Source organism: Schistocerca serialis, chromosome 6 (genome assembly GCF_023864345.2).
Source record: "Schistocerca serialis cubense isolate TAMUIC-IGC-003099 chromosome 6, iqSchSeri2.2, whole genome shotgun sequence".
NCBI classification, from domain to species: domain Eukaryota; kingdom Metazoa; phylum Arthropoda; class Insecta; order Orthoptera; family Acrididae; genus Schistocerca; species Schistocerca serialis.
The window spans coordinates 622,989,326-623,006,192 of record NC_064643.1 but is presented as its reverse complement, the minus strand read 5'-3'; the positions used below and the strand labels follow the sequence as shown (position 1 = coordinate 623,006,192).

Sequence of the window (16,867 nt, the reverse complement as noted above, 5' to 3'; positions counted from 1 at the left end):
TCTTTCCAAAGATGCTCACAACTGTCGCACGTGAACAGCCGACCAGCTTCGCCTTTTCCGAGATGCTGATTATCGCCTTTTCCGAGATGCTGATTCCGAGACGACGGGTCGTAACAATTTTTCCTTCACAGACGTGGCCTGTGTCAGTGGATTTCCCCACTTGTGGCCCATACCGTCGGTAGAATGAATCGCCATTCGCCGCTTTCGGCTGGTATATGCTTTCAGCTTGTATTCTTCCCCTACCGTGTTACGTCCCCGTATTCAGTCTCGCAGTGGTAATAGTGTTTTGGTCCATCGACGAATAGAGGAATATATTGATGTAGGTGCAGTATAATAATTCCCTATGCGACTAGGGCCTGGGGAGAACGACTAGGTCGTGGGGAGGACTACATTTGTACCACTGGAGTAGCGCAAAGAGACGTGAGGTATTCATAACTGCTGTGTCCCAGTAATGGGAGTGGTAATCCCGAGTGGCCGGTGCGCGCCACTTTGTGTGTGTGTGTGTGTGTGTGTGTGTGTGTGTGTGTGTGTGTGTGTGTGTGTGTGTGTGTCCACACTATACGCTTGGGAAAGACGTTGTTTGGATGCAGAGATGAATCTGAGGGCCATCCAGCTAAATGTTATCGCTGAGTTGCCATGTTGGTTACTTCTTCGCTGGTGTACCTTGAGCGTCATCTGCTGGGCATTCCATATATCATTTTAACATGTAACCCTACAGCTATTAAGCTTATGTTATTTTCAGACTGTATTTATCCGTATTACTGTATCATCATCTAGTTTTCAAAGGTAGTTTTTAGGGTTTATTTGTACCCAGCAGCTGTGTAGTCCGTCTCCTCCTCTTTCTGCCTTGTAACCGAAACAGCTGCTACTATATCACCAGCGTTTCTGGTGTACTGCGACTGACTGAGGGGCTTCCGTAGAGGAATTTCTGAAAGTTAGTCAACGTATAGTTTACTTATGACGAGTTGTTAGCCGATATTATTCATAATTACACTATTTATAAGTGCTAGTGGCCTATTTTAAGATACTTGTCCGTATTTTATTATAAGTTGTGAAGACTTTAAAATTGCCTAAGGTCCGAAACTGTTTAGTAAAAAAGAAAAAAATCGAGAAATTTTGATGTAACTGGTATTGCGATCCAACTAAAATATTATTACATGACGGTAGTAAAGATTTGGCAGGGCGAAAGTCTAGAGTTCGTGTAAAATTCCATTTAGAGTTTGACAAAAATTTCAGCACAGAGCAAAATTGAGACACTAGGTGTTGATCCAGGGAAATGTATACACGGTGAGTCACGAGGTTTTACCCCCGTTGCTGGAAGTTATTCGGTAGGTTATTTGGAACAAAAAATGTAAATAGAATAATGTGATCATACCTATAATTAAGGAGCTACAACATAGTTCCGAAACATGCCGCGGTGTTTGAGCGCTACACTTGTGTTCACAGGACACACGATCACTCTTAGATGCGAAAGCTGCTGTTGCCGAATATCGCCGTCTGTATCCTAATCGTAGGATTCCGAGTGCCAAAACATTTAGTGGAACATAGCGAACATTGCTAGAAACTGGTACTTTTCCCAGTATTCGTGTTCACTCCGAAAGACATCGTGACGTTCAAGAAGAGGAAAACATTCTTAATTCAGCAGAGCGCAGTCCTCGTTCAAGTACAAGACGCCTAGCTACCCGATTGAACGTTTCACAATCTAAGGTATGTAGGATTCTTCATGAGAATGGACTGTATCCTTTTCACGAGCAGAAAGCTCAACATTTAGAGCCACATAATTGTGCCAACCGTTTGAACTTTTATAGCTGGTTAAATGGAAATCAGCAGTTCTAACGCTTCATAATGTTCAGTGATGAGGCAACTGTCAACCACATGCAGAACATGCATGTCTGGGCAAACGGAAATACCGATGTCACGGTAGTATCTCAGTTTCAACGCAGATTCAGTGTCAATGTCTGGTGTGGTGTTGTGTATGACCAGTTACTGGGGCCGTTTATTCTCCTCGGAAATTTAAATCGTCAAATGTACGGTAACTTTTTACGAGAAGACTTATCGCAGCTTCTTGAATATGTTACTCTGGAAACAAGACGCCACGTGTACGTCCAACATGACGGGTCACCTGCACACTTCCACCGTGTGGTAACAGCTTATCTTAATCAACAATTTTCACATCGATAGATAGGTCGCGGGGGCCCTATCAACTGGCCTGCCAGGTCCCCAGATTTAACACTCCTAGATTACTGCATCTGGGGGTGGATGAAAGACATCGTGTATGAAGTTAAGCTGTAAACACGAGAAGAATTGATAGAACGCCTTTTTGATGCCGCAACGTAAATAAGGAACGAGCATGTGAAACTACGAAATGCTTCTCGCACGGTTCACTCCCGTGCGAATCTTTGCCTTCAAATGCAGGGAGGAAATTTTGAACATTTCCTTTAAATCCACACTGAATGCAAAAGACAAAATTGTTTAAATTAATTATTATGTGCATTTTTCATAGTAAATTCCTACAATAAAAGTTTTTGTGCAGTTTTCCTTTTTTCAATTACTGTAGCTCCTTAATTATGGATCTGATCCCATTACGTTATTTACATTTTTTGTTCCAAATAACCTAAGGAATACCCTCCAGAAACCGGCGGAAAACCTCGTGACTCATCCTGTAGTTATGCAGTCAATTAAACGTAAAAATGTAATTTGGGACTACACTAATAAGGCCTAACAACTGAGCTAATCATGTCATATGAATATCTGGGATATGAAGTGACTCAGATGTAGGAAATTCAGAAGCCCACTTTTGCCAGTTTTTTCTGCATAGGTGCCACGTGCCGTTTTTTTTTTTTTTTTTTTTTTTTTTTTTTTTTAAACATGTTTATTTAAAACACAATACATAACAACTACATAAGATACATCAATAACCCACTACCTGAATGATTAGTGAGTCTATTTATTATACTACTACTAGAAGACTGCAAATACTACATTCCATTATTTCAACTGGCTATCTTATGGGCAAGGTTAGTCTATTGTCTATTCTACTTTACTAATGTATTCTGCAGCGATTACAAGTGTGCCAGTTGGTGATATAAACCTACTATTCAGGCCTGCTCACTGAGCTAAACCCATGTGAGCTTGCCCCTGGCACTGGGCTGGCCAAATCTGTGTTGTCGCTGCAGTCCCTACTTGTTAGTGTTGTTAGTGTTCTACTCTACTAATACTACAATTTAATGGTACTATGTCTAAGAGTGCAGTTGTCATATCCGGTGGGAGTGGTGCACTCGCTGGCCTGGTCCAGTGGCGCGGCGGATTCCAGTCTGGGGAGACTGGCCAGCTCCGCGCCCGGCGGTATGGCGAGTGCATGTTGGTCAACTCCGGGTTCAAATTCGTCCGTCTCGTGTTCTTAAAAATTCTCGCAATATTTTTTGAGATACTTCATTTGCCAGAGTATTGATGATGTTGAATGTATCGGCACGTCGCAGTAGGGCATATGTGTTATGATCGGGTAATTGCGCTCGCAGGTCATGCGTCACATCATCATATAACGGGCAGTCATAGATGATGTGCTCAGGTGTTCCGTCTAGGGCACCACAGTCACACTCTGGTGTAGCCCTTTTCCCAAACCGACATAGATATGTCGGGTATGGTCCATGTCCTGTGAGAAAGTGCAACAGTCCCCTGCTGGGCTCGAAGTAGGTCATCCCAAGTCGCTCTTTGATGTTTGGCAGTAACTGGAAGACCCTTCTGCCCGCTTCTTCATTCTCCCATGATGTTTGCCAAAGCTCTTCCCCCCTTCTTTTGATGGCAGGTTTATCTCCTACTTGAACCCCCAAAATGTCCCTAGTCTTATCTATTTTCCCTTTAGTGACCCAGTACCATGCGGCCTGCTCTCTTATCTTTATGTCTAACGGGCATAAACCCATCAGCACCAATAGAGCCCCCCCAGGAGTTGTTCTGTAGGCACCTACAGACCGCATTATCATATTTCTTTGCACCCTTCTCACGGCCATGGCAGGCATTACCCTCGTGAGCCTGTGAGCCCAGACCCCACACGCATACCCAACTACTGATGACAAGATGCTATTATGATATAATTTTATGAGAGCGGGTGGCAAGTGAAATCTTTTGTGTCCAATATTGATGAGATTATTCAAGGTTTCTATGGCACGTAATGTGATGGTTTCGATGTGTGATGTATAGCTCCATTTTTCGTCAATGATTACTCCTAAGTATCGCGCTTCGCGTCGCCGAAGAACTGGTGTTCCATCAATTCTTACGGTTGGGTTCCTGACCAGACTGCCTTTTAGTAGAAGGTAAGTTGATTTGTTTGGTGCTATTTTCATTTTGCTTTGTTGGCACCATTCAGCTAATATATTAATTGCTGTTTCTACCTTGGGTTCAAGTTCTTCACGGCTACGGCCGCCGACCAACAGGAGGAGGTCGTCAGCGTAGGCTATCACGTCTAGCACGTCCTCGCTGTGTTGTAGTCTTTCTAACAGCGGTTCTATATTTACGTCCCAAAAGAGTGGCCCCAGTACGGAGCCCTGGGGACACCCCTTCGTAATGGTCTTACTTATTTTGTCGCTAGGCGATGATAGACAGACCTCCCTGTCCATGCAATAGCTCCTAAGACAACCATAGAGGGGCCCTGGACACTCCTTCTCACGCAAGCGGGAGAAGAGCGAGGGCCACCACAGGTTGTCAAAAGCGCCACTGATGTCCACCATGATGCCGATCACGTATTTGTGCGGGGCAGAGCCACAGACCTCAGCCGCTAGGGCGATTGCGTCGGACGCCGATCGCCCCGGCCGGAAGCCGAACTGCCTGTCGCTCATCCCGCACAAAGTTCTGTGTGCGGTCAGTCTGTCAGCCAACAGCTTCTCTAACAGTTTCCCCATAATGTCTAGGAGACATATTGGTCTGTAGGACTTAGGCTCCATGGGGTCTTTGTCCTTGCCCTTCTTAATAATAACCATATTTGCTCTCTTCCAGATCTTTGGAAATTTGCCGGTCCTGAGACATTCGTTGTATAAACTTGTGAGAGGCGCTGTTAGCTGCGGGGCGAGGAACTGTACCACCTCCGCTACTATACCATCTGGCCCTGGCGCTTTCCCCTTTTTTAACGATTTTATGTGTGCAGCAATTTCTTCCTCAGAGAACGGGTACACCCGGATGTTGTTGGTGTACTCCTGCTGGTCTGCCCTACGAATTTGTTGTTGGATCTCTGTTTCTTCATTCTCCTCGTCATCTGGGAGTAGAGTCCTTAGGAGAACCTCGGCGGTCTCCCTCCAGGACTCTGTTGTTCTTCCAGCTTCTCTGAGAGTAGACAGGACTGCTGGGGACCTTATCTTCTCCCTGACCAACTTGTAGGGAACTCCCCATGGGTCAGTTTCTAGTTGTCTTAGCACGTAGTCCTCCCAGCTTTTCATTCTGACCTGTTTTAGCTCTTCCTGAAAGGCTTCCTTTACTTCTCTATATTGCTGCAACCAGTATTGCTTTTCCGGCCAGACAGCACTTCGCTGGTAGTACCTCCTCGCCCGTCGGACAGACTGGCGCAGACGTTCGAGGTCAGCGGTCCATGGTGATGGGGAGGCCGCTACAGCCCTTCTCCTAGTTGGAACAGCGGCTTTTACCGCCCTAACCACCGATCCTACCAGTTCTTCGGCGTACCTATCAACGTCCAAGTCACCCTCGGGCAATGGAGGAATACCACACTCTCGAGCCAGGCGTTCCCAGTTTGTTTTATTAAAATTATACTGTGTTTCCCACCCCAGGTCCCAGCGGCACTCTTCCTGGCTAAGTTGAAAGGTGATCAGATTATGGTCGCTTGTGGTGACCTGATCTTGAACTATCCAGTTATGGATATTGCTGCTGATGTTTGATGTGGCCAGGGTGACATCTATGTTGGTCCCTAGTCCACCTCCACCTGTGTAGGTGGGGGGATTTCCTGGTTTATTTGCCACGACAAGCTGTTGGGCCATGATGAATTCCTCAGCCTTACCGCCGTTTACGTCTCTGGTGCCGCTGTGCCAAAGGGGGGATTTCGCGTTCATGTCTGCCGTGATGATTATTTTCTTGCCTTGTAATTTAGTGATCGCTTCCGAAAGATGATTTAAGTAGTCCTCAAAATTCCCTCCATATTGAAAGTACATATTTACTATGAAAATCAAGCCGAAAGGTGTCTGTAATTCTACGACATTACAATGACTATTTGATAGTTGAGTTATTGTTGTTGCTCTTAATGCTTTATTTGTAATAATCATAACTGCTTGGGATTCTTCCCCAGTGGAGATGACTTGCCAAGAGGCTGACATGAAAGGGATTTGCCCAGCCCGAGAATATGGTTCCTGCAGACAGATTACGTCCAGTCTCATCTCCTCCACTATCCTTCGCAGCTCCTGCATGACAAGGCGACTGTTGTGGGTATTTAGTTGTCCGATAACAACCTTTGGTGACATTATGGAAAATATGTGTGAAAGTTACATTCGGGCCATGGTTTGTTCCAGTTTGACGCTATTCGCCCATTCGCCAAAACCGATTGTGCATATATTTCGTCTAACTTAAAAGTTTCCCCTCTCCTTTCAAATACCTTTTTTAGTAAGTCACGCAGGGCTCCGAATTCGGTGGGGAGGTTCATTGACCTCAGCTGTATTCTGTCTACAGCCTCCATTGTTGAGAAGGTGACTCTTCTTCCATATTTATGCCCTACACGTACGACGTGCCGAAGTGCTGTGGTGAGGATAGCCGGCTGCTCCAGGCGGGAAAGCTGCATCGCAAATTCTAGATTTGGGTAGATTCTCCTGGGATCTACACCTGTGGGTTTGGATGGTGATGTGTCAGGTTGTGTAGTGCTTGTGACAGAGCTGTCTTGTAAAATTGCTGTGGTGGTGTCATTCTGTGTGGGAATTGTGATGTTTGTATCTTGGGATCTTGGATCATAAGTTAGCGAGTGGGTGCTTTGTGTTGGCGGGAGTTTCGTTATTGTTGCCGAAGGGGCGACAAAACTTGCTGCTTCGGGGTTGAGTGTGGAGATAACAGCTGGAGTGTCATTGTTTATGTGTTCGGCCTGCGTAGTTGTATCTTCTATGGGGGCTTTTTGTTCGTCTACTTCGTCCTCTGGTTCTGTCTGTGTGCTTATACTCCTCAAGGTTATTTCTTGTTTTTTAATGTCTTGGACTTGATTTAAGAAATTTTTGAATTTGCGTGCTCTCTCGGCGTCTCTTTTTTGTTTGCTGGGTGATTTTCTTTTCTTAGCAATCCTAGTTTGGTTTTCTGTGTCAGCCATAATCGGTTCTGGCAATTAAGCGCTGTTCCAACATCTTGTAGGTTGGACAGTTTCTGCCAGTTGCCCCGCATGACTTTTTCCCTCTGCGTGTGCATGGCACGCAGATGTTTGTTCGGCTGCAGTTTTTCCTAAGATGATCCTCAGAACCACACCTGGAGCATGCCGGTTTCCTGGTACAGTATTTGTGTATGTGATCGATGTCTGCACAGTTATGGCAACGAGGTACCACCAAAAAATCCTTAACGTTTATGGCATGAAAGCCTATGTAAACCTTGCCCATTACTGTTAATCTTTTCCAGAGAGCCCCTGAGACCTCTGCCACATGGTGGACTGCGTCTCGGTCCCTCGGTCCTGTTTTGAATCTTAATCTGAATTCTTTCATAAAAGTCTCCCTGTCCATATCATCTAAGTTCTGTTGATACAGAGTATCACAGAGGTCCTCATTTGTTAGTGAGACTGGGACATCATATAGGATGACCAGTGGGTTCCTCTTTCGTGGGGGCTCACATCGTACTGATTTACAAAGTTTTTGGTTTGCCAGTAACTTGTCTTTGTCCTCTTCAGTGGCGACATCGACAATAACTACGTTCTTGGTTGCTTTGACTCTATTGATTTTTATTTTATCTTTGGCCGGGTTTACAGAGGTTGCAAAGACCTCTTGGACTTTCTTGATGTCCTGTCCGGGGAGTGGTCGCAGAAAGACCGCTGTATCGGGTCTTTTTGACACTTTCGCAATCGTGTCTTTAGTCGATTGAGCCTTTGTTGCCGTTTGCGCGACAACGCCGGCCCATGATTTCCTTGGCTGCTTCCTGAGCCTTTCATTTTCCCTTTCTAACTCCTCTATCCTGCCCTCTAACTTGGCATTTACAATTGACCATGCCGCCAACTCGTTTTTAAGTGTTTGGACGGCTGCCTGGCTGATTTTGCCGTTCTTAACATTTTGGTCAATAAACTGGCTTAGTCTCATGAATCTATCTATAGTACTCTCCTCCGTCGCTTGATTCACGCCATCTTGTGGCGAGAGATCAGCTAGCATAGAAGCCCTCGTAGGCGCACTCGATTCGCTTGTCTCTTCTGTAGCCATCATTATCATATTGACAAGCGAAAAAATTGGGAGCCACGTCTCTTGCCCCGGACCGGCTCCTCTGGCATGGGGGGGGACTAAGAATGCAGCTCGCCCACCAACCTCGTCCCTAGGTCAAGGGCATCCCTAAGCCGCCGAGTTCAGTACACCGTTGCCAGTGTCCTGGTCTCCTTCAGTGGCCTCGTCACCGTCGATTTCTCCCAGTGTTTATCGGCAAGTGCACCCCGCACTCCGGAGAAGCGGATGCACTTCTCGTCCTTCGCCGTCTACTAGCCCGAGCTCCCACCTGCAGGCCAGGGGACCCGCTCCTACTCAGGTGGCGGGCCGGTCACCCAGTCGTTCGACGGTCTGGACCCAGCTAACCTGGCCCAGGCGATGTTACCACCCCCTGGGTTTGGCAGAACACGCCCCGGTTACCCACGGGCGCGGCGAAGTACACTTGCCGACTCGCGCCGAGGTCCCACGCCGACAAACGAAGTCGCTGGCATGCAGAGCACCAGCTGGTCTTGTGCTCTGCGAGTTGAGGGACAGATGGTTAGTCCCTCAGACACAGCTCCCCCTGTGCCACGCACCCTTCGCTTTCGCCTTGGGTTGGGGGCGTTTAACGTCCTACCGTGACGGGAGTTTAACGTCCTTCCTTGACACAACGACAACCCTCACCGTTCCACAGCCCGGAGGTGTTATGAGAGTGATGATGTGATAGAATGATGGTATGGCCCGGGTCTTATGTTGTGGAGTTTGACATCATCGAGACGGTGCGGCACTCAAACCCGAGTTACGTTCCCCGGAGGGCCTCCACACGTACTGGGGGATCATGGCCGACCATGTCTCACCCACCGCTTTTGATAATTCACGGTGGGCCAGTGCGGTTCAGTGAGGATTGCACCCAGTTAAGGGCTAGCCGTTTAACGTCATGCATGGACGGCCCTTCCCGTGTTAGCTTCACCCCATCTAAGGGGGTTACTGAGCGCCGGGGCCACGTCAAGGCCACGGGATAGGACATTACGGTCCCCGCCCCACTCAGGTTCCTCTGAGCCACAGAGCACTTCAGACAGTCTGAAGATTTCCGGGAATCAGAGGGTCTCCTGGCGGTTTTAACCCAGTTTCGGAAGGCAACACACCCTCCCCAGGTGGCGCCACGCAGACCGCTTTCCCGTGCGGCCACGTGCCGTTTGAGTAAAACACGCAAATAAGGTTGTATCAAATGTATTCAGGACACCTTTAACTAGCTAATTGCTTTCACAAGCTGCGACATTGTCGCGAATAAAACAGTTACCCGTATATAGGATAAATTTGCTTTAATTTACGGCTACGGTCACAAACTTTTTGTTCGCAGATTACCGGTTTCGGTCTAGAATGACTATCTTCAGATCTGTGTTTTATAAAATCAGTGTCCTATTGTATTGCAGCCATAGTGGCATCGTCAAATGTTTGCATTTAACATTTGACGATGCCACTTTGGCTGCAGTACATTAGCACACTGTTTTTATAAAACACATATCTGGAGATGGTCATTATAGACCGGAACCGGTAATCTGTTAACAAAAAGTTTGTGACCATAGACGTAAATTAAAGGACATTTATCTAATTACTAATAACTGTTTCAGATGTCCTGTGTCCAAAAAGCATGTTGGACAGATTAACAATTACTCCCTGTATTTCGCGTCAACTACCTTTGTGGTAGGGATACAGAGATCCGGCAAGTGCCGTAAAAGTACAGGTGACGGTGCGAGATAGACCACCGGCTGGATGAAACACACAGCATGTGCAGAGGCTAAATTTCTTTATTTCCGCATGTGATCACAAACTTGTTAGGTTCTGAGACTATCGGTTTCTGTCAGCAATGATCATCTTGCGATCTGCAGCAAAACATGGGAAAACACAAATACAACTAATGGATTGTCTACAGCTTAAAACAATAAAATAGGCCATAACGAAAAGTGTTACTGACATACATGTGAAAATTATGCGCTTTGAATATGACGAAGCGTATCCGTTTTAAAAACATATCCTAATACAATGGAGCCATGGTGGCATCGTCATAAGATAAACACAAAGTTAGCTCAGCATCTTCGCACATACATAAAAATATTATGTACAGTAGATTCATCTTGTTATCAACTCTACTGTTCAAAACAAATTGACGTACAGTAGCCACAAAATATTTGCCTCGCAAGTTCGCCATATGTCGCTACTGTAGGCGCACACATACTCTTCAGTCATACAATTCTACGATATGGAATAGAAAGAGGAATGCAATCGATAAAGTCTGTAGTGGGCTTACAAGGTGTGTAAGTCATTAAAGTAATAAATGCAATAAATTAAAAACACGACCAAAGTTAGATTGTTAAGAAGGAAATAGGTGACGATAATTCTGATACGCCCTTGTGGCGTATTTTAGGTGAAAATATAATGACATACATAAGAACAAGCTCACGGAGTTCACAGAATAATATAAAAATGATAAAGTACTGCATTTTATTACTGTGATGGCTTAAACAGCAGGTAACCCCACTACAGACTTCACAGATTGTATTCTTCTTTTTAATCCATATCGTACAGTTATATGACTGAAGACTGTGTATAACCCTACAGTAGCGACGTCTGGCGAGCTTGCGACACAAACATTTTGTGGCTACTGTACGACAGTTGATTTTTAACAGTAGCGCTGTTGTCTAGATGACTCTAATATATACCAAATTTTTTTATACGCCGTGTTTCAAAAGCAGCTGTAGACCTGCACCCTTCGTGGGTGTCATATATGCATCAAAAAACTGTAAAATGTTAAAATTCTGACTGAAATTGCTTTATTCTCGAATTATGATATATTATGTCACTTGTGATAGGCATTACATTATGGACCAGTACAGGCTTTTAACGTGCCGTGTTCGCCAGCATATCGACTGATGGTGCTTTGTACACGCCTCTACACTGCTCGGTTGGTTCTGGTACGAAATGCTCGGTTGCTTCTGGTACGAAATGACGTCGTTTACTTGACTTCGGTGTAGTCTGTTGTACTCTATGGCGCTGTGGGGCTCGGCGAACGTATGAGAAACGTCGCGTAACCACAGTACGGGGATATCAACATCGTTGTGCAGTGAACATTTAGTTTATTATAGCGGACAATCGGTTACTCGGACCGCATGTTATTCCAGAGCTCGTGAATGATAGAGTGTATCGACAGTTTTTGGGTGGTCTGCTTCATGATGTCATATTCGCTTCGCGAACCAACTCGCGGTTTATGCACGACGGTGGCCCTGCACATTTGAGTCTAGAGGCAAGAGAGTATCTCAGCGTTGCTTATCCCGATAAGCAGCCGACCGAAACCGGTAGTGTGAGGACTTGTGATCAAAGACGGAAATAAAGAAATCTATTCTACACATTCTGGATCACTGTTCTATCCGCGACCATGTCGCAGCTTGTGAAATGTGCAGAGGCGTTTCTGGAGACCTCCTATTAGGAGTTAGGTTTAATAGCGACGCGTGGAGGGCAGGCAGCGTTTAGTGCGGAAGACGGCGGCAAGAAGCGGCGACACCCGCGGCGCCGTTAATACAGCGCCGCCGCGCGCAGCCGGCTGCCCGTCGCTCCGACAGCCGCTGGGGAGAGCGTCCGCCAGCGTAGCGGCAGGCGCGCAAGAAGCGCCATTACTGCCTGCAAATGAGGCCGAGGCCGACCCGCAGCGCACAGCGCGCCGGAAAAACGGATCGCCGCTAATGGCACCAAGTTCGCTAATTAAAATTAATAATTACGCAATTAAGCGCACTTAAATTTCCCTTCGTCTTTATTCCCGCCACCATCTTCAGTTTTTGGAATCGCGGGAAACTGTCACAGCTGTGTGCAGTTTCGGTGATCTGTAGTCACTGAACTTCCTTCTTCGAGAGTCCTAGATAGAGAACTGTCCTAGACTGGACTTTGTATCGGCACCCCATTTATTTGTTGTTAGTCGGCACAGTTTCATCTGTGAATAATTTGCCTACTGCGAATGAGATGCGGTGGCCGCCGTTTGTACTTCCGTGCTGATCCCTGTTCGACCATTGAGTTGAAACATTGCTGCCGACTTTAGCGGCTGGAATGACGATGGTCAGAAACTTCAGTTTTGATCGGTGCCTGGTAAAAAAATTTTGGCCCTCTACAAAACTGTTGACCAAGTTTCGTAGGTTTGCAAGTGTGTATATTTTAACATACGTATCGTCTTCTATGAAGTGCTGTTGAAGATGAGCTTCTGACTCACTACGGAGTAATAAATTTAAACTGAATTCTATGCAGTCTTTGTCAACATTTTTGCTATCAAACACGAAGCTCCTGAGATCCGTACGATCTGTCGAGCATCGAGGTATAAAACAATGGTCATGTTGTATTTAGACCAATAGTGACCTCGGCAGTTATGGTCCATAGATATAAAGCAGCTACGTTTCACTTCAAATGATTTATTTCTGTGATTTAAATGAATCTCTGTACTTTGCTTGGTTCCCAGTAATGGTTCTCTCTGTGTTTACTAGAGGAACACGGCAAGCGCCATAACCTGGTTTCCCATAAACTTCTCTCAGCGATAGAGTGCTCAAAATAATCGAAAACCTTTATCGGTTTATGTGTAGATACTTGACCATTTCTGAGAAAACTATGATCAAAGTTTTTGGCGTAATTTATGCGCCCTTTGGCGCACGATAGTTTCAGCCGAAATCGTGGCACACTGGCTAGCGTCACGGCCTCCCACTTTTGCGCGCTGAGTTCGTAACCAAATTATTGCTTTTATTTCATTATCTGTTTCATTTATGTACCCATGTCCCTAGAAGATTACCCCACACGAATGTTTCTTATCAAGCTGGTGGTTACAATGGCATTGTATTAATGCTAAAATTAAAACTAGGTTTCACTGAAAGTGTCACACATTTATTACGTAATGTATGTGTGTATGGTGTTTTCAGGGGCTACAATCTTTTTTAGATTTCAATTCTTATAATAATTTTTATATTAATTCTTCTATTTTATTCTTAGGATTATTCTTCAGGAAGATTTGATGCATTCCCTTTCATGATACCGATCGTAGGAACATTCTAAACATCAAATTCCAAACACCTCAAGAATCGCGCGAAGACATGTTTGCCACAGTGGCATTTATTCGTGTGAATGTCACCCGGGAAAGAAACTTCATTAACGTTGCTCAAGATTTCACACGTTCGCGACAGTTTTGTGGCAAACAGCGCATAACGGATAACTCTACGGAAAAGTGGCGCTTGCAATTGATTAGGAATCAAAATACACTAAAGGAAATGCTCTGAACACAATTTCAAATAATGTTCTCGCTCTTTTTCTTTTTTTAAATTCATTCACCAGACGTACATTTAGTCGACGAATAAGGACAATGTTATTTCAGTATACATTGGAAAGCATCCGTGTAGTATTCTTTTACGGAAAAATGAAAAACAGAAATAAAAAAAATAATCGGGTTTCGAACGCGGGGTGCAAAACTGTTCAGCCGCGATGCTAACCACCCCGCCACCGCTTCGGTTAAACTGTTTACTCGCAAAAAGTTACATAAAGTACGTCGAAAACTTGGACCGTAATTTCTTCAGAAACGCTCGTGTATCTACGTATAAACCGAGACATCTGTTCACTTATTTTGAGCGCTCTGCCACTGAGAGAAGTTTCTAATAAATCGAATTATGGCACTTGCCGTGTTCTTCTCGTTGGTACATATACATGTCGCCGTAGCTATCTATGTTGGTCAAATATATAAAAAAATGTATGAAATAAATTAAATGAACTGATTCACGGGTGTAATAAATGTAGATGCAGTGTCACGAAGATATCACTGCAAACCGTTCAAATATCGTGAACCTGCAATGTGATGAACTGGGTTAAGCCAGGTTAGTCCAGCGACTCTGTCCCCGTAATGGTGAGGTATTTCGGAGAACTGGGGGAGACATCAGGGCAGTGACAAGGACAGTGTCAGTTTCAGTCGGGCCTGGAGGCGTGCTCAGGTAGCGCGGTGGGTAAGGAGGCCGCTCACGATAAGCGGGAGATCGGGTTCGATTGCAGGTGTGGCACAAGTCTTCAGTACTTTCTACGAACAAGTACAGTGTGACAACACGTTACTAAATCAGCTTTAAGGTAATGGTAAAAAATTTTTTATCAGTAGATTTTGCTTCCGAGCTGACATTGTTTTAATTCTCACAGCAACTTTCGACCAAAGCGTTTATGGTAGTTACATGTGGGTTTTCAAGAGAAATGGTAAATATTTGAGGAGGTGGTAATACCTATATTGACTTATCCGACTGGAACATTACGTATGACATGTGGAGAATAGAAAGTTATTGGCATTGTGTTTCTAGCTTATCGTTGTAAAGCAGCGAAACAAGAATATTGTCTCTTTCATGAATACTTTTGTGACATTTAAGGCGGAAGAATGTGAATAATATTTGTAACGATCTTGTGTTTTGTTGCAGGTACGTTTTCAACGAAAGATGATGCTTCAGCGGAGAAGGTAAATATTTATTTTTTCATACATCAGGACAAGAAAAGCTGTCTTGCGGAAGGGTATTGCCACCTCAGCGGATACTGAAACGGGCGCGTACTGTCAGCGCTCATTTTGAATTGTCTTATCTGCAGATCTTTAGGAAGAACTCTGTGTTTAGTGACGTCCGGGAATAACGCATGACACTTGAAGTGCGTTTGTAGCTCTAGCAGCACTTTCAGATCTGTAATACTCCCTTACCTGTGGCGATGTATGCACAAACGGATTTTTATAGTTTTATACAGTTGCCGTTTGTAAGAGTTATATTACCACCTAATAAAAAGTGAATTAAGGGAAAGTAGTAAATTTTAGCAAACATAATTCTCTTAGATTGGTAATTTGTGAGTAAGAATTTATTCGCAACTGTTGACTATATGATAATTAAATAAAAGCTGTAGACAGAAAATCATTCCACTCTCGTGTAAGTTCCTCAATCTGGCTAATAACTGTATCCGCGTTTCACTTACCTTTTAGCCCATTCACTCCGATATCAGATGTTTTTTTTTAACATACGGGTTTTTAATATCAGAATTTTAAACTAACAATCGACCGTTATGTTTCCTACAGCTACAAAGGCGTGTTAGACAGTACGCTAAGACCATTCAATGATTACTTCTACACGTGAAAGAATTTAATACCTGACCTCTATCTGGAGCCACCACATACGAAAATAAGTTCAGAAACTTAGCCGCTGTATACATATGCTTTAAAAATCAATGGTCTGTTACTGCTTGAAAAAGGTAGCAAGATAAGTTTTAAGTTCTGTTGAGAACTACCTGTGTTGTAATTTGTGAAATGGAGTTAAAATTTTATAGCGTTTGGTTGTAATTGGAAGAAGCTGACTTGCTGTTTCATTTAAATGTAAATCCAGTTTCTCGTATGTGCATACTTGCTATCGAGGGTCCATTCCAAAGCCTCCATTGGATTGCGAGTTTGTTATTCTCATAGTTTTCATTTAATTTCTCTTGTCAATTAAGCTGTGGGTCGTATCAGAAAAATCCGTTTGTTAGTCTTGCGCGTAGCTGGTAACAACTTGACCGCCTCGCATTTTGCCGGCGAAAGAGGAATTGTACATTTAATAATTGGTCATCTCGTCAATTTGCTCATGTGTTCCTAGCTCCAGTCGATTTCTAGCGCTACATTTAGCGCAAGCGTATTCCTCTGTTTAGTAGTGCAGCAAATGGTTCAAATGGCTCTGAACACTATGGGACTTAACATCTGAGGTCATCAGTCCCCTAGAACTTAGAACTACTTAAACCTAACTAACCTAAGGGTATTACACACATCCATGCCTGAGGTCGGATTCGAACCTGCGACCGTAGCAGTCGCACGGTTCCGGAGTGAAGCGCCTAGAACCGCTGGGCTACCGCGTCCGGCAGCAGTACAACAGTTTTGATAAACATGTGTAGTTGGAAACGAAACTTTTTTTTATCTACTGAGCCTGGTGATGAGAATCCGTGTTTTTGACCTAATACACGGTCCAGTTACATTAATGTCACCACTGCCTAAGTTCGACGTCAACGTACAATAACCACTCACAAGCGGCGGGTGGCAGCATTAGGAGTTGAGAGTACACGAAGCGTGTCCTGGGAACGCGGAAAACAGTGCAGTCGTGGACGTAATGCAGAAACTAAGCGTTTTATTGCCGTCCAAAACTGCACGATCATTGGTTTTCGGGCCAAGGGTGGCAGCATTTCCGAAACGGCTAAGTTTGTAAACTGTCCGCGTGCCGCTGTGGTTAAAGTATACCATGCATGGCATAACGGCGATATCCAAAACAGGCGTGGAGGCAACTATGGTGCACCACGGGCCGTAGGTGACAGGGGTAAAAGACAATTGTGGAGATGTGTACGAGCGAATAGACGTCCAACTCTTGGATAAACCAAGGGCCTATCAACAGTGTCTCCTCAAAGACCGTTCAGCGATCGTGTGGGCTGCAGATTCCTCGACTTGCGCCATAGGGTGGTGAGTGGGGTTTCGGGTTCCG

At 44.8% G+C, this 16,867-nt stretch overlaps 1 protein-coding gene across 1 annotated transcript in view; it reads left to right on the top strand.

Moving 5' to 3' along the window:
• Positions 1–14,849, top strand: part of LOC126484412 (E3 ubiquitin-protein ligase mib1) — a 631,979-nt gene extending 617,130 nt beyond the window's left edge. Inside the window, exon 12 of the mRNA XM_050107920.1 lies at positions 14,813–14,849. Coding sequence (XP_049963877.1) covers positions 14,813–14,834 — 22 coding nt within the window. The 3' untranslated portion in view covers positions 14,835–14,849. The remainder of the gene's footprint in view (positions 1–14,812) is intronic.
• The last annotated feature ends 2,018 nt before the right edge of the window (positions 14,850–16,867 follow it).